The sequence below is a fragment of the Carcharhinus amblyrhynchos genome, chromosome 33 (assembly GCF_965287045.1).
Source record: "Carcharhinus amblyrhynchos chromosome 33, sCarAmb.v2.hapA, whole genome shotgun sequence".
In the NCBI taxonomy this organism is placed as follows: domain Eukaryota; kingdom Metazoa; phylum Chordata; class Chondrichthyes; order Carcharhiniformes; family Carcharhinidae; genus Carcharhinus; species Carcharhinus amblyrhynchos.
The window spans coordinates 5509603-5532002 of NC_137356.1; the positions used below are offsets into that span (position 1 = coordinate 5509603).

The 22400-nt window shown below is 46.5% G+C and overlaps 1 protein-coding gene across 1 annotated transcript in view; it reads right to left on the reverse strand.

Annotated features, from left to right (window-relative positions):
• LOC145361085 (uncharacterized) overlaps positions 1–22400 on the reverse strand; it is a 266002-nt gene that overhangs the window by 205583 nt on the left and 38019 nt on the right. Inside the window, exons 2-4 of the mRNA XM_080216669.1 lie at positions 11048–11215; positions 9300–9513; positions 2625–2787 (exon numbers count right to left, since the gene is read on the reverse strand). Coding sequence (XP_080072795.1) covers positions 2625–2787; positions 9300–9513; positions 11048–11215 — 545 coding nt within the window. The remainder of the gene's footprint in view (positions 1–2624; positions 2788–9299; positions 9514–11047; positions 11216–22400) is intronic.

A 22400-nucleotide genomic window follows, 5' to 3' on the forward strand; every position in this document is an offset into this window, starting at 1 on the left:
GACGCGGAAACCAGGTGTGGGAAACATCTGGAGGATGTCTAGAATGCTGTCCGTCAACACACAATCCTTTCGACAACCAGTGTCTGCTACATCTCCACTAATCTACTGGCCCAATGTAGGCCAGTTCTGTCACACCATTGTATTAACCAGAAGGGGGTTTACTTTAACAGCACTCACGGGTAGGTGCCAAGGTAGAAATCAGCCCAAAATCCATCACCAGGTGTATGTTTAGGAGTGAGCTGTCCACATGTAGGAATGATGTGGAGGTGCCGGCGTTGGACTGGGGTAAATACAGCGAGAAGTCTGACAACACCAGGTTTAAATCCAACCGATACGCTCTGTCTGAGGCCACTCACCTGACGAAGGGACAAACCCCGAAAGCTTGTGAGTTTACTATCAAAAAAAAATCGGTTGGACTTAAACCCGGTGTTGTCAGACTTCTTACTGTGTCCACACATAGAAACACAGAAACTAGAAGCAGGAGTAGGCCATTCGGCCCTTCAAGTCTGTTCCACCATTCATTTTGATCCCTTTAATGGCCGATTATTGAATTCAATATCTTGATTCCCCCTTCCGCCCCTCCCCCCATATCCCTCGATCCTTTTAGCCCCAAGAGCTGTATCTAATTTCTTCTTGAAATCAGACAACATTTTGGCCTCAACTACTTTCTGTGGGAGTGAATTCCACACATTCACCACTCTCTGGATGAAGAAATTTCTCCTCACCTCAGTTCTAAAAGGTTTACCCTTTATCCTCAAACTATGACCCCCCTAGTTCTGGACTCCCTCACTATTGGGAACATTCTTTCTGAATCTACCCTGTCTAACCCTGTTAGAATTTTATAAGTTTCTATGAGATCCCCTCTCACTCCTCTAAACTCCAGTGAATATAATCCTAACCGACTTAGTCTCTCCTCATATGACAGACCTGCCATCCCAGGAATCAGCCTGGTAAACCTTCGCTGCGCTCCCTTTATAGCCAAAACATCCTTCCTCAGATAAGGAGACCAAAACTGCACACAATACTCCAGCTGTGGCCTCACCAACGCCCTATAAAATTGCAGCAAACCATCCCTATCCCTATCCTCAAATCCTCTCGCTGTGAATAGCGTTTGCTTCCTTTACTGGACGGGATTCTCTCCTGCTGTAGTGAACGGGCATTTGGTTAAACGTCAGATTCTCCATCCTCTCTACGACAGTGAGTCACAAATGTCTGGAGATTTCAGACACTGCGCAGAACCTTCAGACAGGAATGTATTCCGCTTATCCTGCTGTCTCCTTCCAGTTTCCTACCCATTTTGTGTTCGGGGCCTCAGTCTCGGCATGTATTAGTATCGTTGCAAAGCCATACAAGTGAGTGAGACTATTCAACTATGAAAGACAACATATTCTAGCCCAACCCCTTTCTGCACCTAAGGAATGGTGGTCAGGAATTCAGAGCAAATATTACCCACCCCCTCAACACAGACACAAAGTCAATTTGAAATCATTTGACCCGAGGCCGAGTTGAGATCAGTAAGTGATGCAGGGATTCCATTACCTGGGAACTTCCTTCTCTGCCTGGAACAGCTCAGGATGTGGAGGTGCCGGCGTTGGACTGGGGTAAACACAGTAAGAAGTCTCACAACACCAGGTTAAAGTCCAACTTGGAGTTAACTTAAAGTTGGACTTTAACCTGGTGTTGTGAGACTTCTTACTGTGGAACAGCTCAGCACAGCTCAGCGCCTTTAGAACATAGAACAGTGTGGCACAGGTACAATGTTGTGCCGAACAGGATGTCAAACTAAGCCAATCCCGTCTGCTTGTCCTTGCTCCATATCCCTCTATCCCTTGCATATTTATGCGCTTATCTAAAAGCCCCTTTAGCGCCCGTATCATATCTGCCTCCACCACCACCCTGGCAGTGCTTTCCAGATACCTAATACTCTGTAAAAAAAACTTGCCCCTCACATCTCCTTTGAACTCCTCCCCTCTCATTTGCCCTAGTATTTCAACTCTGGGGGAAAAGATCCTGACTGTCAACCTTATCTCTGCCTCTCATCATCTTATAGACTTCTATCAGGTCTCCCCTCAGCCTCCACCACTCCAGAGAAAACAACTCCAGTTTGTCCAGCCTCTCCTTATTTTTCTTTCATTCATTTGTGGGACATGGGCACCGTTGGCTGGGCCAGCATTTATTGCCCATCCCTAGTTGTCCTTAGACAGCAGTTGAGAGTCAACCACATTGCTGTGGCTCTGGAGTCACATATAGGCCAGACTGGGTAAAGACAGCAGATTTCCTTCCCTAAAGGGACGTTAGTGACCCAGATGGGTTTTTCCGACAATGGTTTCATGGTCATCAGTAGATTCTTAATTCCAGATTTTTTAAATTAAATTCCATCATCTGCTGCGGTGGGATTTGAACCCGAGTCCCCGGAACATCAGCTGAGTTTCTGGGTTAGTAGTCTAATGATAATACCACTAGGCTATCGCCTTCCCGAATATAGGTTCCCTTATAGCTCAGAACTTCTAATCCAGGCAGATTTCTTTACGAACTGACCAACATAGAGGAACCCGAGATGGGGACAGAAGGAGCCAGAAATAAGCCCAATGGGCAGCACTGACATGACGAGCTCGCTCACTGACCTCAAACACCTCCTCATCCAGTATCCTCGTACCAAAGACTGTCACTCCATTTGTGTTGACAACTGGGTCGTCACTTCGAGCCAAAGGCTCAGTCACCTGCTTGTTGCAGTCGACAATCATCGTGACGTTCTTCCCCTCGACGCTAAGCGCCACCCGGTGCCACCTGTAAAACACAACCAACAGGTACTGACCCACTCCCATCAGAAAAGGCGTACAGTCACTCTTGGCATAGAATCACTCAATATTATCGGCGTAAAGAATATTCACCGATTTGGTATACATGATTGTAGGAACTTTGGTACCAATAGTTTAAAGGTTTATTTATTAGTGTTACAAGCAGGCTTACATTAATACCGCAATGAATTTACTGTGAAAATCCTCCCATCGCCACACTCCATTTGGGTACACTGAGGGAGAATTTAGCATAGCCAATGCACCAAACCAGCATGTCTTTGGACACCAAGGGGTAATTTAGCATGGCCAATCCACCTAACCTACACATCTTTGGATATGAAGGGGCAATTTAGCAAGGCCAATCCACCCAACCTGCACATCTCTGGAATGTGGGAGGAAACCAGAGCACCGGAGGAAACACACGCAGGTGAACATGCAACCACCACACAGACAGTGACCCAAGCAGGGAATCGAACCCAGATACCTGGAGCTGTGAGGCAGCAGTGCTAACCACTTTGCCACCCATTTATTTCAAACATCAGCGATGATCCTCCTCAAGCACAACTTTGGTTGTAAGGATAGATTGGAGAGGATGGAACTGTTCTCCTTGGAGAGAAGAAAGCTTAGAGGAGATTAGACAGAGATGTTCAAGCTCATGATGAGGGCTGGACAGAGTAGATAGGGAGAAATTGTTCCCACTTGGAAAAAGGAGCCAGAACAAGAGAGCACAGGTTTAAAGCAATTTGCAGAAAAGGCAAATGTGATGTGATGAAAAATCTTTTTTACCCAGAAACGAGGTTGGGGTCTAGATTAGGTGGATTGGCCATGCTAAATTTCCCCTTAGTGTCCAAAGATGTGCAAGTTAGGTGGATTGGCCATGCTAAATCGCCCCTTAGGGCCTGTTGCCAACTGGGTCACCTAAAATGGCGATTTACAGAGCGCACTGGGATAACTGGGCAAGAACTAAAACAGCAGGCTGCAGCCTAAAAGACAGAGATAAACAGGTTGCAACCTACACAAGTGAATACACAGGGTATGGGTCATTTCCAGGATAAAGAGGACTTTCTGGTCAAACTGGGCTGTTTACCAGACATAGGGGCATCGAAACCCCTTATTTGGGGGGGAGGTGTGTGTTCTACATGCCCCCAACACCTACAGACATGGCCGTTGGAGACACACCCAGAGATTGGTATGGCAGCACCCGATTGGACTTTATCGATCAGAGTGATCAAGTCCTGATCGATTGATTGGCAATGGCCGAAAGGGGCGTGAAACCCAATGGGGTATAAAGGGTGCTGCACAACCAAGAATCTCTCTCTCTGTCTCTGACCCCATGAACGGGCTACAACACTGGTGACCATCGCCAGCGACGACCAACACCAGGAGAGCCACCACACCCGAGAAGGAAGGAAGACCAGAGACAGAGTGTCAGACCCAAACCAAAGGACCAGACCTCGTAGAGGACGACCGAGACCAGCGCACAGATAAATCTGCTTGGGTGCTCGCCAGTCACGCAAAGTTAAATCAAGGTCTAGTACTAGACTTGAACTTTAATATTTCTGTTAGATATTTTGTTGTTGATTGGGTGGGTGATTAATTATGTGTGTAATAAATATTCTTGTGCTAACAAGAAGTCTAACTTGCAATTCTTTGTTCACCGTATAAGGGTTTAAACAGAGCGTGACACTTGTTGTGCCTGCCGCACTGCAGAAGGGGATTGTTGGGGATTTTCAAAAATCCCCGAAATTGGATGTCTGGCCAATAACCCAGAAGAAGAATTCGAGCTTGGGCAGTGGCGCCCCGAGACACTCATAGAGGGGAACTTTGCATTGTATGCAATAAGAACTGGGCTGAAGCCAACCCCAAAATGATCTCACTCAATTTGTCCTGAAGCCACGCCTGGGCCAGAGAATGGATTGATACTAAAACACACAGGGAAAACCCTGTATGATAACATCCACCACAAACTGGTACCTGTGGCGATGGATATCGCTGGGACCCAACTGCCAGAGTGGTGCTCTACTCAACTTAAGAGATCATACCTCCGTTTGACTCGCAGACTGTTAGGATGGAAGATAGGAATGGATGAAAGACAGGAAAGACCCAAGAGGGAGTTAGTGAGTGACAGGGCCACAGCATTCGGGGCAGGGGTAGATACCATCAACGCCCTTGATTTAGCCACACTGGACAATAACGTTAGGATTCTGGCCCAACAGGTTAAACAGACACTGAATTCCATTAATGAGGACAATCAGGAAGATGCTGAAGGCAGACTGACTGGGAACACAGCCAGCAGCCACATAGTAGCTGCATTAGAAGGACATGCCAAGACAATTAAATTATTTGGGAAAAGCTGGGAGGATGATGACCGCAAGCAGAACCAGGCTTTATGTAGTGCATATGGACAATGGGTGATAGAACAGCTAAGGGAAAACCTAGAACAGGTACGCCATAGACAGGTTCTGTCTTGGGTTAGTGATGAACAGATGGAACCACCTATTTATGGGTAAGAAACACCCTGAGTTATCTAGCTGCCCCATGCAACAGTTGACCAAAGTTTGATTCAATGGTGACTGCAAAGGGGCTCCAGAGAAAGCCCTGGGAATGATATCAGGGCTCCGGGTCGAACTGAAGTGGAAAATATAGGGACTATCCATGAGGATATCTAGATAGGGAACGGCAGCACTTTACTCTACATAGTGGAGAAAGAAGGGAGACTCATAGGCACTACTTTGGACAGATGTCAGCAAACTGACAAAATAATCACACGCCCACACCCAGTTTACTTAAATGAGTACGCACTGAATGGCTTCAGAACAAACACTAATTGCTCAGTAGAAGCTTGTAGCCTGGACGTACGCATAACCCGGGTAGCTTACAAGGGAGTAGGGAGATACTGTCTCACCACCTCCCTGAAACACATTGTAACATTACTAACACTACATTCTGCATCAAACCAGACATACCAGCCAGAGTGGGCTTCATTCAACTAATAGATATTCATAAGAGGAAGAGAGTAGACTCGAACGCCACTGGCACATGCTAGGGGAGTATATGACAAGCCTAAAACACCTGCCGGAGGAGTTAGATTCACAGAGTCAGAGAGGTTTACAGCATGGAAACAGGCCCTTTGGCCCAACTTGTCCATGCCACCTCTTTTTTAAACCCTGAAGCTAATCCCAATTATCCGCATTTGGCCCATATCCCTCTATACCCATCTTAACCATGTAACTGTCTAAATGCTTCTTAAAAGACAAAATTGTACTCACCTCTACTACTACCTCTGGCAGCTTGTTCCAGACACTCACTACCCTCTGTGTGAAAAAAATTGGCCTTCTGGACACTTTTGTATCTCTACCCTCTCACCTTAAACCTATGCCCTCTAGTTTTAGTCTCCCCTACCTTTGGGAAAAGATATTATCTATGTAGCTGATCTGTGCCCCTCATTATGCCACATCACCTCTCAGCCTTCTACGCTGCATGGAAAAAATCCCAGTCTATCCAGCCTCTCCTGATAACTCAAACCATCAAGTCCCGGAAGCATCCTAGTAAATCTTTGAATCAGATTCGGACAAAATTGGCTAAGGTCCCAGACCCTTCACCAGAATAATACAGCAGACCCAAGAGGTGAAAAGGGGAATTAAAGTCAAGTCATGGTGGAAAGATCATTGGAACTGGGGATCAAACATCCAAATCTACCCATTTGTCCGTGTAACATCGCACCAGGTGGTATTACTGATCTTGTTCACCCTGGAATATCCCGTCATCCTCACAGTCCAATTCAGCCGATGAAAAAAAAAATCACCCAAAGGCAGGATGTAAGGTTTGCCCTCTAATTTAGTAGCACGGGAAACCTGCCATTTTGCAATTTGCTCTAATGAACCATTGGAAACCCTAACATTGAATCCTCGAATTCGCAAATACTTTATTGTAATGTTTATTTGAATGTTTTGCTTTGTAATTGGCTTCTTGTAATAATGGTGTTTAGACTATGTGGTTGCTTGTATTTGTAGAGTGTTGCTGTCTGTAGCTTCTGGAATGTCAATATCTTGTACAGATGTATTATTACTGTGCATGCCAATGGCTGGGCCTTGCTTGACTGTGGAGTGATTGGGGAATTCCTGCCAGATATTGGTTCGGAGTTTGTGATACATCACGCTTCGAGTTCAGGATCAACAGGGGGGACTGTGGCCAAACGGGCCACCTAAAAGGGTGATTTACAGAGCACGCTGGGATAATTGGGCAAGCACTAAAACAGCAGGCTGCAGCCTAAGAGATAGAGATAAATGGGCTGGAGCTCAGTTGACTGAATACACAGGTTCTGGGCCATCTTCAGACAAAGGGAACTTTCTGGTCAAACTGGGTTGTTTACCAGACATAAGGGGTGTTGGGGGGGGGGGGGGGGGGGGGGGGGGGAGGGGGAACCATAACCCCTTATTTGGGAGGGAGGTTTGTATTCTACGTGCCCCCAGCATCTACAGTCATGGTCGTTGGGGACACACCCAGAGATTGGTGTGGCACACTTTATCGATCAGAGTGATCAAATCCTGATCGATTCATTGGCAATGGCCAAAAGGGGTGCGAAACCCAACAGGGTATAAAGGGTGCTGCGCAATCAAGAATCTCTCTCTGACCCACACGAACGAGCAACAACAATGGCGACCATCGCCAGCAACGACCAGCACAAGGAGAGTCACCACACCCGAGAAGGAAGGAAGGCCAGGGACAGAGTGTCAGACAGACCAAAGGACCAGGTTACGCAGAGGACCACAGAAACCGGCGCACAGGTAAAGGCCAATATCTGCCCAGGTACTCGCCAGTCACACAAAAGTTAAGTCAAAGTCTAGTATTGAAATTGAACTTCAGTATTTCTGTAAGATAATATATTGCTGATTGGGTTTATTAAATGTGTGTGTAAATAAATATCATACGAACAAGTGGTCTACTCGCAATTCTTGTATAAGGGTTAAAAACACACTGCGTGGCAAGCACAATAGTCCAAAGATGTCTAGGTTAGAGAGATTAGTGGAGTGGATATGTGGGGTTACAGGGTAAGCCTGGGTAAGAGTTTGCGTAGATGGGCTGAATGGCCTCCTTCTGTGCTTTAGGGATTCAATGAAATTCTATGAAAGGTTCTTCTCGTTGGAACTGAATTCAATCACCCAAACCCAGAATTAACTCAAGGGCACACTGTCAACTCCCCCTCTCCAACTCCCCATTCTTACACCATTCCATTCTGCCCAAACGCACTAGTGACCAAAGATGAATAGGTTAGGTAGATTCGCCATGCCAAATTGCCCCTTAGGTGTCCAAAGATGTCCAGGTTAGGGTGTTGGCCATGCCAAATTGTCCCTTAGTGACCAAAGATGTGCAGGTTAGGGGGATTGGCCATGCTAAATTGCCCCTTAGTTTCCAAAGATGCGCAGGTTAGGGAGATTGGCCATGCTAAATTGTCTCTTAATGTCCAAAGATGTGCACGTTAGGGAGATTGGCCATGCTAAATTGTCTCTTAATGTCCAAAGATGTGCACGTTAGGGAGATTGGCCATGCTAAATTGTCTCTTAATGTCCAAAGATGCGCAGGTTAGGGAGATTGGCCATGCTAAATTGTCTCTTAATGTCCAAAGATGTGCACGTTAGGGAGATTGGCCATGCTAAATTGTCTCTTAATGTCCAAAGATGTGCACGTTAGGGAGATTGGCCATGCTAAATTGTCTCTTAATGTCCAAAGATGCGCAGGTTAGGGAGATTGGCCATGCTAAATTGTCTCTTAATGTCCAAAGATGCGCAGGTTAGGGAGATTTGCCATGCTAAATTGTCTCTTAATGTCCAAAGATGTGCAGGTTAGGTGGAGTGGCCATGCTAAATTGCCCCTTAGGTGTCCAAAGATGTCCAGGTTAAGTGGATTGGTCATGCTAAATTGTCCCTTAGTTTCCAAAGATGTGCAGGTTAGGTGGATTGGTTAAATGCACAAGATTTCATGGATAGGGCCTGGGTAAGATGCCTTTTGGGGAGTCAGTGCAGACACAATGGATCCGAGGGCCTCCTTCTGCACTTAGGGATCCTATGATTCTCCTGAGTATCGCCCAGTCTATGTGGAGAGGGGTGTGGAAATGGAACATCCCACCATTAATTTCCAATTAATCCTCTTGATCGCACTGCTGCTAAGATATATTGACCGTGTGACTGCCAGGCAATTATCTGTGTCCTCCACGTTAAAGTGGCATCCCTCAGCTAAGGGAAAACAGAATGAACCTTAGCTTTGCCCTAGCTGTTTGATCCCTGGTACCAGCAAAACCCCTAGAGCAGTTGTCCACCTCGCTATCTAAAATGTTGAAGATTTTTGGAATTCAGCCAAGCATATTTTGGACCAAAGAAATGACAATATCATTGGGTTCCCACCACATCTCATTGACCGTGTCCGTGACTCGCGCAAAGGCTTTGGCAGAGGAACATGGCTCCAGCGCGCCCGCTAAGGAGGACCAAACCGTGTTGCACTCACTTGCCGTCGGATAGGTTGATTTTTTTGAAGATGGGATAATCCTCAGGGGTTGGTTTGCCTCTCTGATCCTCATAGAGAAAGACGGGACTTCGCCCAATCTCCACCCCGAGCTGTTGTATCCCTTCTTTATTGTAGATGGACAGCAGGAAGAACTGAGACATTTTCTTGGCCTTCAGCGTGGTGAAGATGGAGAAGTTCTCCGGAAAATTTCCATCTGCAGTTTCAAGAGAGGCCAAAATTCTTAATATATTTGACAAAAAAATTCAAGACCAGAAGAGACAGACATCAAAAGTGATGATCACCATTTTGTTTTTGCTATTAGCTTGTACACCTCGCACACTCTTCACCCTGATTTACTCAATGAACTAAATCGTTTGGGACAGCACGGTGGCACAGTGGTTAGCACTGCTGCCTCACAGCTCCAGGGACCTGGGTTCGATTCCCGGCTCGGGTCACTGTCTGTGTGGAGTTTGCACATTCTCCTCATGTCTGCGTGGGTTTCCTCCGGGTGCTCCGGTTTCGTCCCACAGTCCAAAGATGTGTGGGTTAGGTTGATTGGCCATGCTAAAAATTGCCCCTTAGAGTCGTGAGATGCGTAGATTAGTTGGTAAATATGTAGGGATATGGGTGTAGGGCATGGGTGGGTTTATAGTCGGTACAGACTCGATGGGCCGAATGGCCTCCTTCTGCACTGTAGGGATTCTATGATTCTATGACATAGATTTAAGACAATTGGTAAAATAATCAAAGGGAGATTGGGAGCAGTTCTTTTTAAAATGGTACGATTTGGAATGTATTGCCAGAAAGCTGGAAGCAGATTCAATGCCAACTTTCAAAAGGGAAACTGGATAAATGATTGATAGGCTGGGACTTTTCTCCCTGGAGGATGAAGGTGACCTTATAGGAGGTCTATAAAATTATGAGGGGCACAGATAAGGTGAATAGCCAAGGTCTTTTCCCCAGAATAGAGGAGTCCAAAGCTAGAGGGCATAGGTTAAAGGTGAGAGGGGTGAGAAGGGACCTGAAGGGTAACTTTTTCACACAGAGGGTGGTGGGTGTATGGAATGAGCTACCAGAGGAAGTGGTAGAGGTGGGTACAGTTACAACACTTAAAAGACATTTGGACAGGTACCTGGAAGGGAAAGGTTTAAAGAGATATGGGCAGAACGCAGGCAAATGGGACTAGTTCAGCTTAGGAACGACAGGGACGAGTTGGGCTGAAAGGCCTTTCTCCTTGCTATATATATCTCAACGACTTTATATAAAAGGCTAAGGGTTATGAGGGCAAAGTCAGGGAGTAGGATTAACTGGACAGATTCACCAAACAGTGAGCCCAAGACGAATTATTAATTGTACATTAATTGGGTGTAATCATATATCAGTGGATGACATTGATTAGAGTTACACTTGAGCATATATCAAGAGACTTACTGATACCATGATGGGGTTGACTTAGGAGGTATACGCTTGTAATATTTCACGCTGTGAATAAATATTAGACAGAACAAAGACTGCCTCGCCAATTGGCTATCTGGATGATAACAATGTTGACCTCTTCCTGTGCAGTATGATTCAGTAAATACAATTGTATGGTATGATCCCAATTTTCCTCACATTGCTTCACAGCTTTAGCCTGTAGCTTGGCTGAAAAGTAGCCCAAGAGGCCTGGACCAAGCAGCCAGATATTTACACTGGTGTGAAGTACCTGCCACCAGGGACTCTCGTCCCACTTCTCCGCGTAAACGTACCTGGGAATAACTGTGTCGTTAGCGCACTAAAATGTGTTTTATTTTCTATCCGGAGGGCGAGGTCCGGGTCTTCAGAGCCTTTACGCTGGGCACAAAGTCCTGCGACAGTTAGGACCCCTTCCATGGTGTCCTGGAGGTTCAGTATCTGGAGGATATCAATTGGATTCTCTGCAAGAGTCAAGATCACATTTATGAGAAGCGGCCATTCCAAACAAGGTTTCAAGTTACTCAGTTACATCGCAACATTATCTGGTGCTTTCTAAGGACGTTTGCCGTCAGAAAGCAGGGTGAGGCAAGAAAGACACAGATTATCAAAAATTCACAACACACTAAGCCATATGTCCATGCACAACACATGATCTGGTAATTTCTTTATAAGAACATAAGAACTAGGAGCAGGAGTCGGCCATCTGGCTCCTCGAGCCTGTTCCACCATTCAATAAGATCACGGCTGATCTTCTTGTGGACTCAGCTCCACTTACCCACCCGCTCACCATAGCCCTTAATTCCTTTACTCTTCAAAAATTTATCTATCCTTGCCTTAAAAATATTCAACGAGGGAGCCTCAACTGGGCAGGGAATTCCACAGATTCACAACCCTTTAGGTGAAGAAGTTCCTCCTCAGCTCAGTCCTGAGGCCAATGCCCCCGTAGTTCTGGTTTCACTCGCCAGTGGAAACAACTTCCCTGTTTCTATCTTATTTATTCCCTTCATAAACTTATACATTTCTATGAGATCTCCCCTCATTCTTCTGAATTCCAACAAGTACAGCCCCAGTCTACTCAGTCTCTCCTCATAAGCCAACACGCTCAACTCCAGAATCAACCTAGTGAACCTCCTCTGCACTCCCTCCAGTGCCAGTATATCCTTTCTCAAGTAAGGAGACCAAAACTGTACACAGTTCTCCAGGTGTGGCCTCACCAGCACCTTATACAGCTGTAATATAACCTTGCTGTTTTTAAACTCCATCCCTCTAACAATGAAATGCTGAGGGTTCACAACCATAATACCATAAGATATAGGGGCAGAATTGGGCCATTCAGCCCATCGATCAGGGCCGATATTGTTCTCAGAGCCATTCTCCCCCCTTTTCCCCATAATCTTTGATCCCCTTAGCAATCCCCATGGCCTCCACGGCCCTCTGTGGCAGTGAACTCTAGCGATTCACCACCCTCTGGCTGAAGACATTCCTCCTCACCTCGGTTCTAAAGGGTTATCCCTTTACTCTGGGACTGTGCCCTCGGAGTCAACAGGATTCTGCTTTAGTCCCAAGTCCAGTACATTGCTCCAGACGTTCTCGGTAAGAGTCTTGAATTTTGGTCAATTCTGATCACAGCCCCTTTAGGCCAGCCCCCTACCAACTGGACAGGGTCATCTATGGGCAGCACAGTGGCGTAGTGGTTAGCACTGCTACCTCACAGCGCCAGGAACCCAGGTTCAATTCCTGGCCTGAGTCACTGTCCGTGTGGAGTCAGCACGTTCTCCCCTGTATTTGCGTGGGTTTCCTCCGGGTGCTCAGGTTTCCTCCCACATTCGAAAGGTCATAGAATCCCTACAGTACAGAAGGAGGCCATTCGGCCCAACAAGTCTGCACCGACCACAATCCCAGCCAGGCCCTATTCCCGTAACCCTACATATTTACCCTGCTAATTCCCATGACACTAAGGATCAATTTAGCATGCCTTATCCACCCGCATATCTTTGGACTTTGGGAGGAAACCCAGTGCAAACTACACACAGGCAGTCACCATTGTCAATTGTTGGAAAAACCCACCTGGTTCACTAATGTCCCAATAGGACAAAGCAGCCCCGCTTGATTGGCACCACATCCACAAACATCCACTCCCTCCACCACCAACGCTCAGTACCAGCAGTGTGTACTATCTACAAGATGCATTGCAGCAATTCACCAAAGATCCTTAGACAGCACCTTCCAAACCCACTTCCATCTAGAAGGACAAGGGCAGCAGATACATGGGGAACACCACCAACTGCAAGTTCCCCTCCAAACCACTCACCATCCTGACTTGGGAACATATCAGCTGTTGCTTCACTGTCGCTGGGTCAAAATCCTGGGATTTCCCCCCTAACAGTATCATGAGTCAACCCACAGCACGTGGACTGCAGCGATTCAAGAAGGCAGCTCACCACCACCTTCTCAAGGGGCAACTAGGGATGGGCAATAAATACTGGCGATGCCCACGTCCCCCGAATGAATAAAAAAAACTTTTAAAAATAGAATCTCTAATTCATCATCTCTCCACATTCTTCCAAAATGCATCACCTGACATTGCCTCGCAATGAACTTCATTTGCCTTCCTCAGTACATTATGCAAATGTCAGCAGAGATTCAAATCTAATGCTGGGTCTCACAACCCACAGCCTCCACACTCAAAGAGACAAGACTGCTGATAATGGACAACAGATAAAATGAATCCATTGGCAAAGTAAAAAGATATATCCCTGTTTATTTTGGGAATGTACCAATCTCAGTGTTACTGGGAACGTTCATTAATCTGAACAGCACAGATGTACTTCAGGATAAGCTAGACAAGATGGACAGGATGCCCCGCACCCCAATTTGCACCCCACACAGGGGCACAGTGATTAGCACTGCTGCCTCACAGCGCCAGGGACCCGGGTTCCATTCCCGCCTTGGGTCACTGTCTGTGTGGAATCTGCACGTTCTCCCCGTGTCTGCTTGGGTTTCCTTTGGTTTCCTCCCACAGTCCGAAAGACGTGCTGGTTAGGGTGCATTGGCTGTGCTAAATTCTCCCCCACTGTTACCCGAACAGGCGCCGGAGTTCGACGACTCGGGGATTTTCACAGTAACTTCATCTTCGTTCTCCCCCTGTGTCTGTGTGGGTTCCCTCCGGGAACTCTGGTTTCCTCCCATTGTCCAAAGATGTGCAGGTTAGGTGGATTGGCCATGCTAAATTGTCCCTTAGTGTCGGGGGCCTAGCTAGGGTACATGCATGGGGTTGTGGGGATGGTGCTTGGGTGGGATTATGGTGGGTGCAGACTAGATGGGCTGAGTGGTCTCCTTTAGTACTGTAGAATTCTATGATTTTATACGATAGGTCCCATTCAAAAGTCTGATGGCAGCAGGGAAGAAGCTGTTCTTGAGTCAGTTGGTGCGTGACCTCATACTTATGTATCTTTTTCCCATCGGAAGAAAGTGGAAGAGAGAATGTCCAGGGGTGCGTGGGGTCCTTAATTATGCTGGCTGCTTTTCTGAGGCAGCGGGAAGTGTAGACAGAGTCAATGGATGGGAGGCTGGTTTGCGTGATGGACTGGGCTACATTCACAACCCTTTGTAGTTTCTTGCAGGCTTGATCAGAGCAGGAGCCCATACCAAGCTGTGATACATTAGCTGAAACGTTAGCTTGGATTCCCTTGCCTACAGATGCTGCCAGATGCGCTGCGCATTTTCGGCACTCTTGTTTTTATCTCGGGTTCCCAGTACCTGCGGCATTCTATTTAATCGGACTTGTTTTACTGTCTGTCTGCTAAGGTAGCACTGGGACGGCACAGTGGGTAGTACTGTTGTTTCACAGCGCCAGGGACCCAGGTTCGATTCCCGGCTTGGGTCACTGTCTGTGTGGAGTTTGCATGTTCTCCCCGTATCTGCGTGGGTTTCCTGCGGATGTTCCGGTTTCCTCCCACAATCTGAAAGTTGTGCAGCTATATGATCTCAGACTTTTGTGTCTTTTCCCCGATGGAAGAAGGTGGAAGAGAGAATGCCCAGGGTGCATGGACTCCTTAATTATGCTGGCTGCTTTGCCAAGGCAGTGGGAAGTGTAGACAGAGTCAATGGATGGGAGGCTGGTTTGTGTGTGATGGATTGGGCTACATTCAAGACTCGAACAGACGGCAGAGTGTGGTGACTAGAGGAATTTCACAGTAACTTAATGTGAGCCTTACTTGCGACTAATAAATTAACTTTAAATGCTCAGACTGCGGTTCATGTTTTTAAATCTCCACTGCATGTCCAAGCGACAAGAATGCGTCAGGATTCTGTGTCTGCCAGCCTCAATATTCGCAGCTTTCTAGAGCAGAGAGCAAAACGATTTATATTGCCTTATTCAGGAAGTAGCTATTTGTTTTTACTGTTGGATAGTCATTAATCACACCCAACCCCTCTACTGTAATTCAAGTCCTCGTATTAAATCAGTCTTTGGAATGGCTCCTATTCAATGCAGAATCTTACTCCTGTTCGGAGGCTACTGGAACACAATAAAATCAAATACTTCCTTAGAAGGCAAGCCTCTTTGGGACTGCCTAGCATTGATATCGCAGAAAAATGGGATTGTTTTGCTGGATTCTCTCATTACAGCCTTGCCGAGATTTCCTCCTTTACAATGGCTGCCTTTGTTATAGAACTCCGACTCGCTGCCAAAAGTAGCCTTCGATAATTCTTCTCCACGCCAAGCATAGCTGCACTTGACCCCAGCACGAACATTGGATTCGAAGAACCGACTATTCCTCAAAATTCAACCCTGAAGTATTCCCAGAGCTGCTGTCCAAAGGCCTGGATCAGATACAATGGGAAACTTGTTCCCACCATCCCCTTCCTACAGAATAGGAACAATGGCCATTCACAGTGAGGCGCCTACTGATTGGAGCTCCAGGAGTGCAACTTCTGTTTGACGGAGACAAAGTAGTTAACTAGCCAGCGATGGGCAGTAAAGGCAAGACTTGCCACAGACATCTCCACTCCCTGGTTGAGTTTTTCAAAAGACATCCCCGATTCTAAAATAAGACGCAGAAGAACAAAGTGGAGGTGAACTACAAAGGGCCATGACTTTAGCCCAGTCCATCGCGCAAACCAGCCTCCCATCCATTGATTCTGTCTGCACTTCCTGCTGCCTCAGAAAAGCAGCCAGCATAATTAAGGACCCCCACACATCCTGGACACTCTTTCACCTTCTTCCATTGAAAAAACGATACAAAAGTCTGAAATCACCTCCCAATCAACTCAAGAACAGTTTCCTTAAGAGATAGGAGCAGAATTAGGCCATTTGGCCCATCAGATCTGCTCTGCCATTCAATCATGGCTGAGATTTTTCTCATCCCCATTCTTCTGCCTCCTCCCCACAACCCCTGATCCTCTTATTGATCAAGAACCTATCTATCTCTGTCTTAAAGACACTCAGTAACCTGATCTCCACAGCCTTCTGCAGCAAAGAGTTCCACAGATTCACCACTCTCTGGCTGAAGAAATTCCTCCACATCTCTAGGAGTGTCCCTTCACTCTGAGTTTGTGCCCTCACGTTCTAGTTTCTCCACTCATGAAAACATCCTCTCCACGTCCACTCTATCCAGGCCTCTCAGTATTCTGTAACTTTCAATTAGATCCCCCTCATCCTTCTAAACTCCATTGAATACAGGCCCAAACTCCTCAACCATTCCTCCTATGAGGAGTTCTTCATTCCAGGGATCATTCATGTGAACTTCTTCTGGACCCTTTCCAAGGCCAGCACTTCCTTCCTTAGATATGGGGCCCAAAACTGTTCACAATATTCTAAACGGGGTCTGACCATAGCTTTATACAGCCTCAGCAGTACTGAGGATGCAGTCACTGCTCTTACACTCTAGCCGTCTAGAAATGAATGCTAACATTGAATTTTCCTTCCTAACAACCAATTGAATCTGCACATTAACCTTAATAGAGTCCTGAAGCAGGACTACCAAGTTCCTTCCCTGCTGCCATCAGACTTATGAATGGAACTACCATTGATCTTTCTCTACACCCTAGCTATGACAGCGACTTCAGACTGTTTCTGATAATCGACAATGGTTTCATGGTCATCAGTAAATTCTTAATTCCAGATATTGTTTATTGAATGCAAATTTCACCATTTGCCATGGCAGGGTTCGAACCTGGGTCCCCAGAACATCAGCTGAGTTTCTGGATTAATAGTCCAGCGATAATACCACTAGGCCTCTAAAACCTAGCTGTGATTGTTATAGTCATAGCTAAGGTGTAGAGAACGATCATCTCAGTCTAAGGTAGTTCCATTCAAAACTCTGATGGCAGCAGGGAAGAAGCTGTTCTTGAGTCGATTGGTATGTAATCTTGGACAATGTACACACTCCGCACAGACAATCATAGAGTAGAATCCCTACAATGCAGAAGGAGGCCATTCGGCCCATCGAGCCTGCACGGACAACAATCCCACCCAGGCCCTACTCATTAACCCTACAAATACCCCTGATACCAAGAGGCAATTTAGCATGGCCAATCCATGTAAATCCGCACATCTTTGGGCTGTGGGAGGAAACCGGAGCACCTGGAGGAAACCCACGCAGACACGAGGAGAACGTGCAGACTCCGCACAGATAATCAACCAAGGCTGGTATCGAACCCGGGTCCTTGGCGCTGTGAGGCAGCAGTGCCGTTATGCTGCCCCATCCTATATACAGGCACGAGTCAACTTAAAAGAAGCTGTGTTAACTGAGCCAAACCAAGGATTTTTAAGGTGACTTTTACGGGGTGTCTTGACAAATACATGAATAGGATGGGAACAGAATATTACGGTGCTTGGAAAGGTAAGGGGTTTTAGTTCAGTCGGGCAGCATGGTTGGTGCAGGCTTGGAGGGCCGAAGGGCCTGTTTCTGTGCTGTAATTTTCTTTCTTCTTTAATTGTGAAATCGACGGGATAAATTTTTAACAAACAGAGCAGCCAGTTGCAACACACCAACAGAGGCAAAGTACTTGAGGAGAGTACTCATCAATCTGTGTGCAGTCAGTTAAGATACCATTCTGGTCACTAATGCGGTTGTGGGAGGTCACAGATCAAAGAGACAGATTGCCACAGAGAAGGCATGTGGGGAAGGAGATAACTGTGTATCTGTCAATAGGATATTAATTGGCTAGTTAAGTCTACTGTACGTCTTGATCGCTGGAATGTGGCTTTGTTGTTGATCCAGCGAATGTTTTAAGAGGTGCAATTAACCTCTGATGCAAATAGAAAAGGAAGGAGGCTTCAGAACAACAAATAGAAATCTATCATCCTTCGAAGGGAACCTGTGGCTGTGAGTTGAAAGGAGATCAGTGCTCCAGGACAGAAGCCCTGGGACGCTGAAGCCTCAATGAGGGCCAAAGCAGCTGGGGGTAAAGGTCGAGGCAGGGAGCTTGGTCAGTTCGGAAGGCAAATGCAATGTTGGCTTTCATTTTCAGAGGGCTAGAATACAAGAGCAGGGAATACAAGATAGGCTGTATAAGACTCTGGTCAGACCCCATTTGGAATCGCATATCGGAGGAAGGATGTGCTGGCCTTGGAAAGGGTCCAGAGGAGGTTCAGAAGAATGATCCCAGGAATGAAGGGTTTTTCATGAGGAGTCTGGGTCTTCACTCGATGGTGTTTAGAAAGGTGAGGCTCAATTTATAAATTACGCCTATATACGCAAATTTTCACTCACCTGATGAGGGAGCAGCGCTCCAAAAGCTCGTGCTACCAATTAAACCTGTTGGACTTTAACCTGGCGTTGTGAGACTTCTTACTGTGTTTACCCCAGTCCAACACCGGCATCTCCACAGAATAGGGGGTGGATCTAATTTGTACTGAGAGGCCTGATTAGAGTGGATCTGGAGAGGATGTTTCCACTAGTGGCAGAGACTAGAACTCGAGGGCACAGCCTCAGAATGAAGGGACGCTCCTTTAAAACAGAGGTGAGGAGGGATTTCTTCAGCCAGCGAGTGGTGAATCTGTGGAACTCATTGCCACAGAGGAGGCCGGGCCATTGAGTGTCTTTAAGAGATAGATAGCTCTTGATTAATAAGGGGATCAGGGGTTACAGGCAGAAGGCAGGAGAAGGGGAATGAGAATCATCTCAGCCATAATTGAATAGCAGAGCACTCGATGGGCTGAATGACCTAATTCTACTTCTACATCTCACGGTCAGGTTGAATCAGCCTGCACATTGTACAGTCTGACAGCGACTGGTAAGGCCTACTCACACGCATCAAGATCTGGACAGTATCCAGGCTTGGACTGACAAGTGGCAAGCAACATTCGCACCACACAAATGACCATCGCAAATAAGAGACACTCTAACCACCGCCCCTTGACATTCAATGGTGTAATCATCACTGAATTCCCCCACTGTCAATATCCTTGGGGTTACTATTGGCCAGAAACTCAATTGGACTCACCATATAAACACAGTGGCTACAACAGCAGGTCAGAGGCTGGGAATACCACAGTGACTAACTCACCTCCCTAACTCCCCAAAGCCTGTCCACCATCTACAAGTTGATCTTTCTCTACATCCTGGCTATGACTGTAACACTACATCCTGCACCCTCCCCTCTCCTTCTCTATGAACAGTATGCTTTGTCTGTGTAGCGTGTAAGAAACAATACTTTTCACTGTATAGTAATACATCAAATCAAACCAGAAAAACAGGGCACCAGTCAGGGGTGTGATGGAATTCTCTCCGCTTGACTGGATAGGTGTAGCTCCAACAACACTCAAGACGCCCTCAAGATACCATCTAGGACAAATAAATCCGTTTGATTGGCACCAAATCCACAAACATCCACTCCCTCCACCACCGACGCTCAGTAGCAGCAGTGTGTACTATCTACAAGATGCACTGCAGCAATTCACCAAAGATCCTTAGACAGCACCTTCCAAACACACGACCACTTCCAAAGGGGCAACGAGGGATGGGCAATAAATGCTGGCCCAACCAGTGATGCCCATGTCTCATGAATGAATTAAAAAAAAAACTCAAAAGGATCAGGGACGAGAGGGCGCAGATTTGAAGGAATTGGCAAAGCAACAGGAGGAAAGGATTTTGAATAGTTGGGATCTGAAATGTGCTGCCTGAGAGGATGGTGGGGGCAGATACAATTGAAAGCATTCAAAAAATCAGACTGTTTTCTGAAAAGGAAGAATGTGCAGAGTTACGGGGAGAAGGTGGGGGAACGGCACTCAGGCTTTCTGAGGGAGCTCTAAACAAAGTGAACACTTGGAGAATCTGTGCCTGTCTGATAGACCAGGGAGCCTCCGCCTGCACCAGAATAAACCCACGTTTCTGTGAAGATAAAATACACCTTACTTCACACAGCTTCATAACCCTGTGAATAAAACACTGGAACAGTGACAACATCAGCCGTACTTTACAACTCCTGTCAAGGGCACGAGGATGTTTTACTGCAACAACTGCACTATATTAAAGCATAAAACAATATCTGTCATTACTTCATTAGTTTTGCTTTCATTGAACACTGACCTTTATTCTCATAGAAACCCTACAGTGCAGAAAGAGGCCATTTGGCCCATCGAGTCTGCACCGACCACAATCCCACCCAGGCCCCACCCCCATATCCCTACATATTTACCACTAGTCCCTCTAATCTACACATTTTTAGCATGGCCAATCCACCTAACCCGCATATCTTTGGAATGTGGGAGGAAACCAGGGCACCCAGAGGAAACCCACGCAGACACGGGGAGAATATGCAAACTCCACACAGAGTGACCCAAGCCGGGAATCGAACCCAGGTCCCTGGAGCTATGAAACAGCAGTGCTAATCACTGTGCTGCCGTGCCACCTCTCCTATTAACACATTCCGCCATCTTACCTTTATGCCATGATCAGCACCTTCTTTAGTCTTTAACACCACCATTAACACGCCTTTTGTCTTGTGCCCATGGTATCTTTGTCAACCTCCCTTCAGTTTCAACCTATCCCAAGGATCAGATAATCCCTATAGTGCAAAAGGCGGCCATTTGGCCCATTGGGTCTGCATCAATTCTCCAACAGAGCATCCCATTCAGGCCCTATCCCCGTAACTCTATGTATTTACCATGGCTGATCCACCTAATCTACACATGCTGGAGCACAAAGGAGCAATTTAGCACGGCCAATCCACCTAACCTACACATCTTTGGACTGCGGGAAGAAACTGGAGCACTCGGAGGAAACCCACACAGACACAATGAGAACATACAAAATACTGACAAACAAGTCACCCAAGGTCAGAATTGAACCAGGGTCCCTGGCACCGTGAGGCAGCAGTACTAACCACTGTGCTGCCTTGTGTTCTAATCTGCACCACTTCCTGTTTCCACCTCCTCAACTGCACAATTAGGGGTCATCCAGACTCGAAACATTGATCCTATTCTTTCTCCACACAGACGCTGCCTGACCTGCTGAGGCTTTCCAGCATTTTCTGTTTTTATTCTGTACAAAACGCTCATTGTGTTTTTGAAGCACTTTGAGATCCTCAGGCTGTGAAAGGCACTATCTAAATGCAAGTTCCTGCCTTAAGATTCAGACTCTGTGGTCAAATTCCCTCCAACTCGATTTTCAAGTTTGCTGATGACACCACCGTAGTGGGCCGGATTTCAAACAATGATGAGACAGAGCACAAGAATGAGATAGAGAATCTGGTGAACTGGTGTGGCAACAATAATCTCTCCTTCAATGTCAACAAAATGAAGGAGATTGTCATCAACTTCAGGAAAAGCATTGGAGAACATGCTCCTGTCTACATCAATGGGGACAAAGTAGAAATAAGAACATAAGAACATAAGAAATAGGAGCAGGAGTAGGCCATCTGGCCCTTCGAGCCTGCCCCGCCATTCAATAAGATTATGGCTGATCTGTCGTGGCTCAGTTCCACATTCCCACCCTCTCCCCATAACCCTTAATCCCCTCTCTTATCAAAAACCCATCAACCCGCGTTTTAAAAATATTTAGCGAGGTAGCCTCCACCACTTCAACGGGCAGAGAATTCCAGAGATTCACCACCCTTTGAGTGAAGAAGTTCTTCCTCAACACTGTTCTAAACCGCCCCCCCTTTATCTTGAGGCTGTGCCCCCTAGTCCTACTGTCCTTTCTGAGCGGGAAGAGTCTCTCCACCTCTATCCTATCCATCCCATTCATCATCTTATACGTCTCAATGAGACGTATGGTCGAGAGCTTCAAGTTTTTAGGTGTCCAGATCACCAACAACCTGTCCTGGTCCTCCCATGCTGACACTATAGATAAGAAAGCCCACCAATGCCTTTACTTTCTCAGAAGGCTAAGGAAATTTGGTATGTCAGCTACAACTCTCACCAACCTTTACAGATGCACCATAGAAAGCATTCTTTCTGGATGTATCACAGCTTGGTATGGGCTCCTGCTCTGCCCAAGACCGCAAGAAACTACAAAATGTTGTGAATGTAGCCCAATCCATCACGCAAACCAGCTTTCCATCCATTGACTCTGTTTAACCTTCCCACAACCTCGGAAAAGCAGCCAGCATAATCAAAGACCCCACGCACCCCGGACATTCTCTCTTCCATCTTCTTCCATTGGGAAAAAGATACAAAATCTAGGTTATCTTCCACCC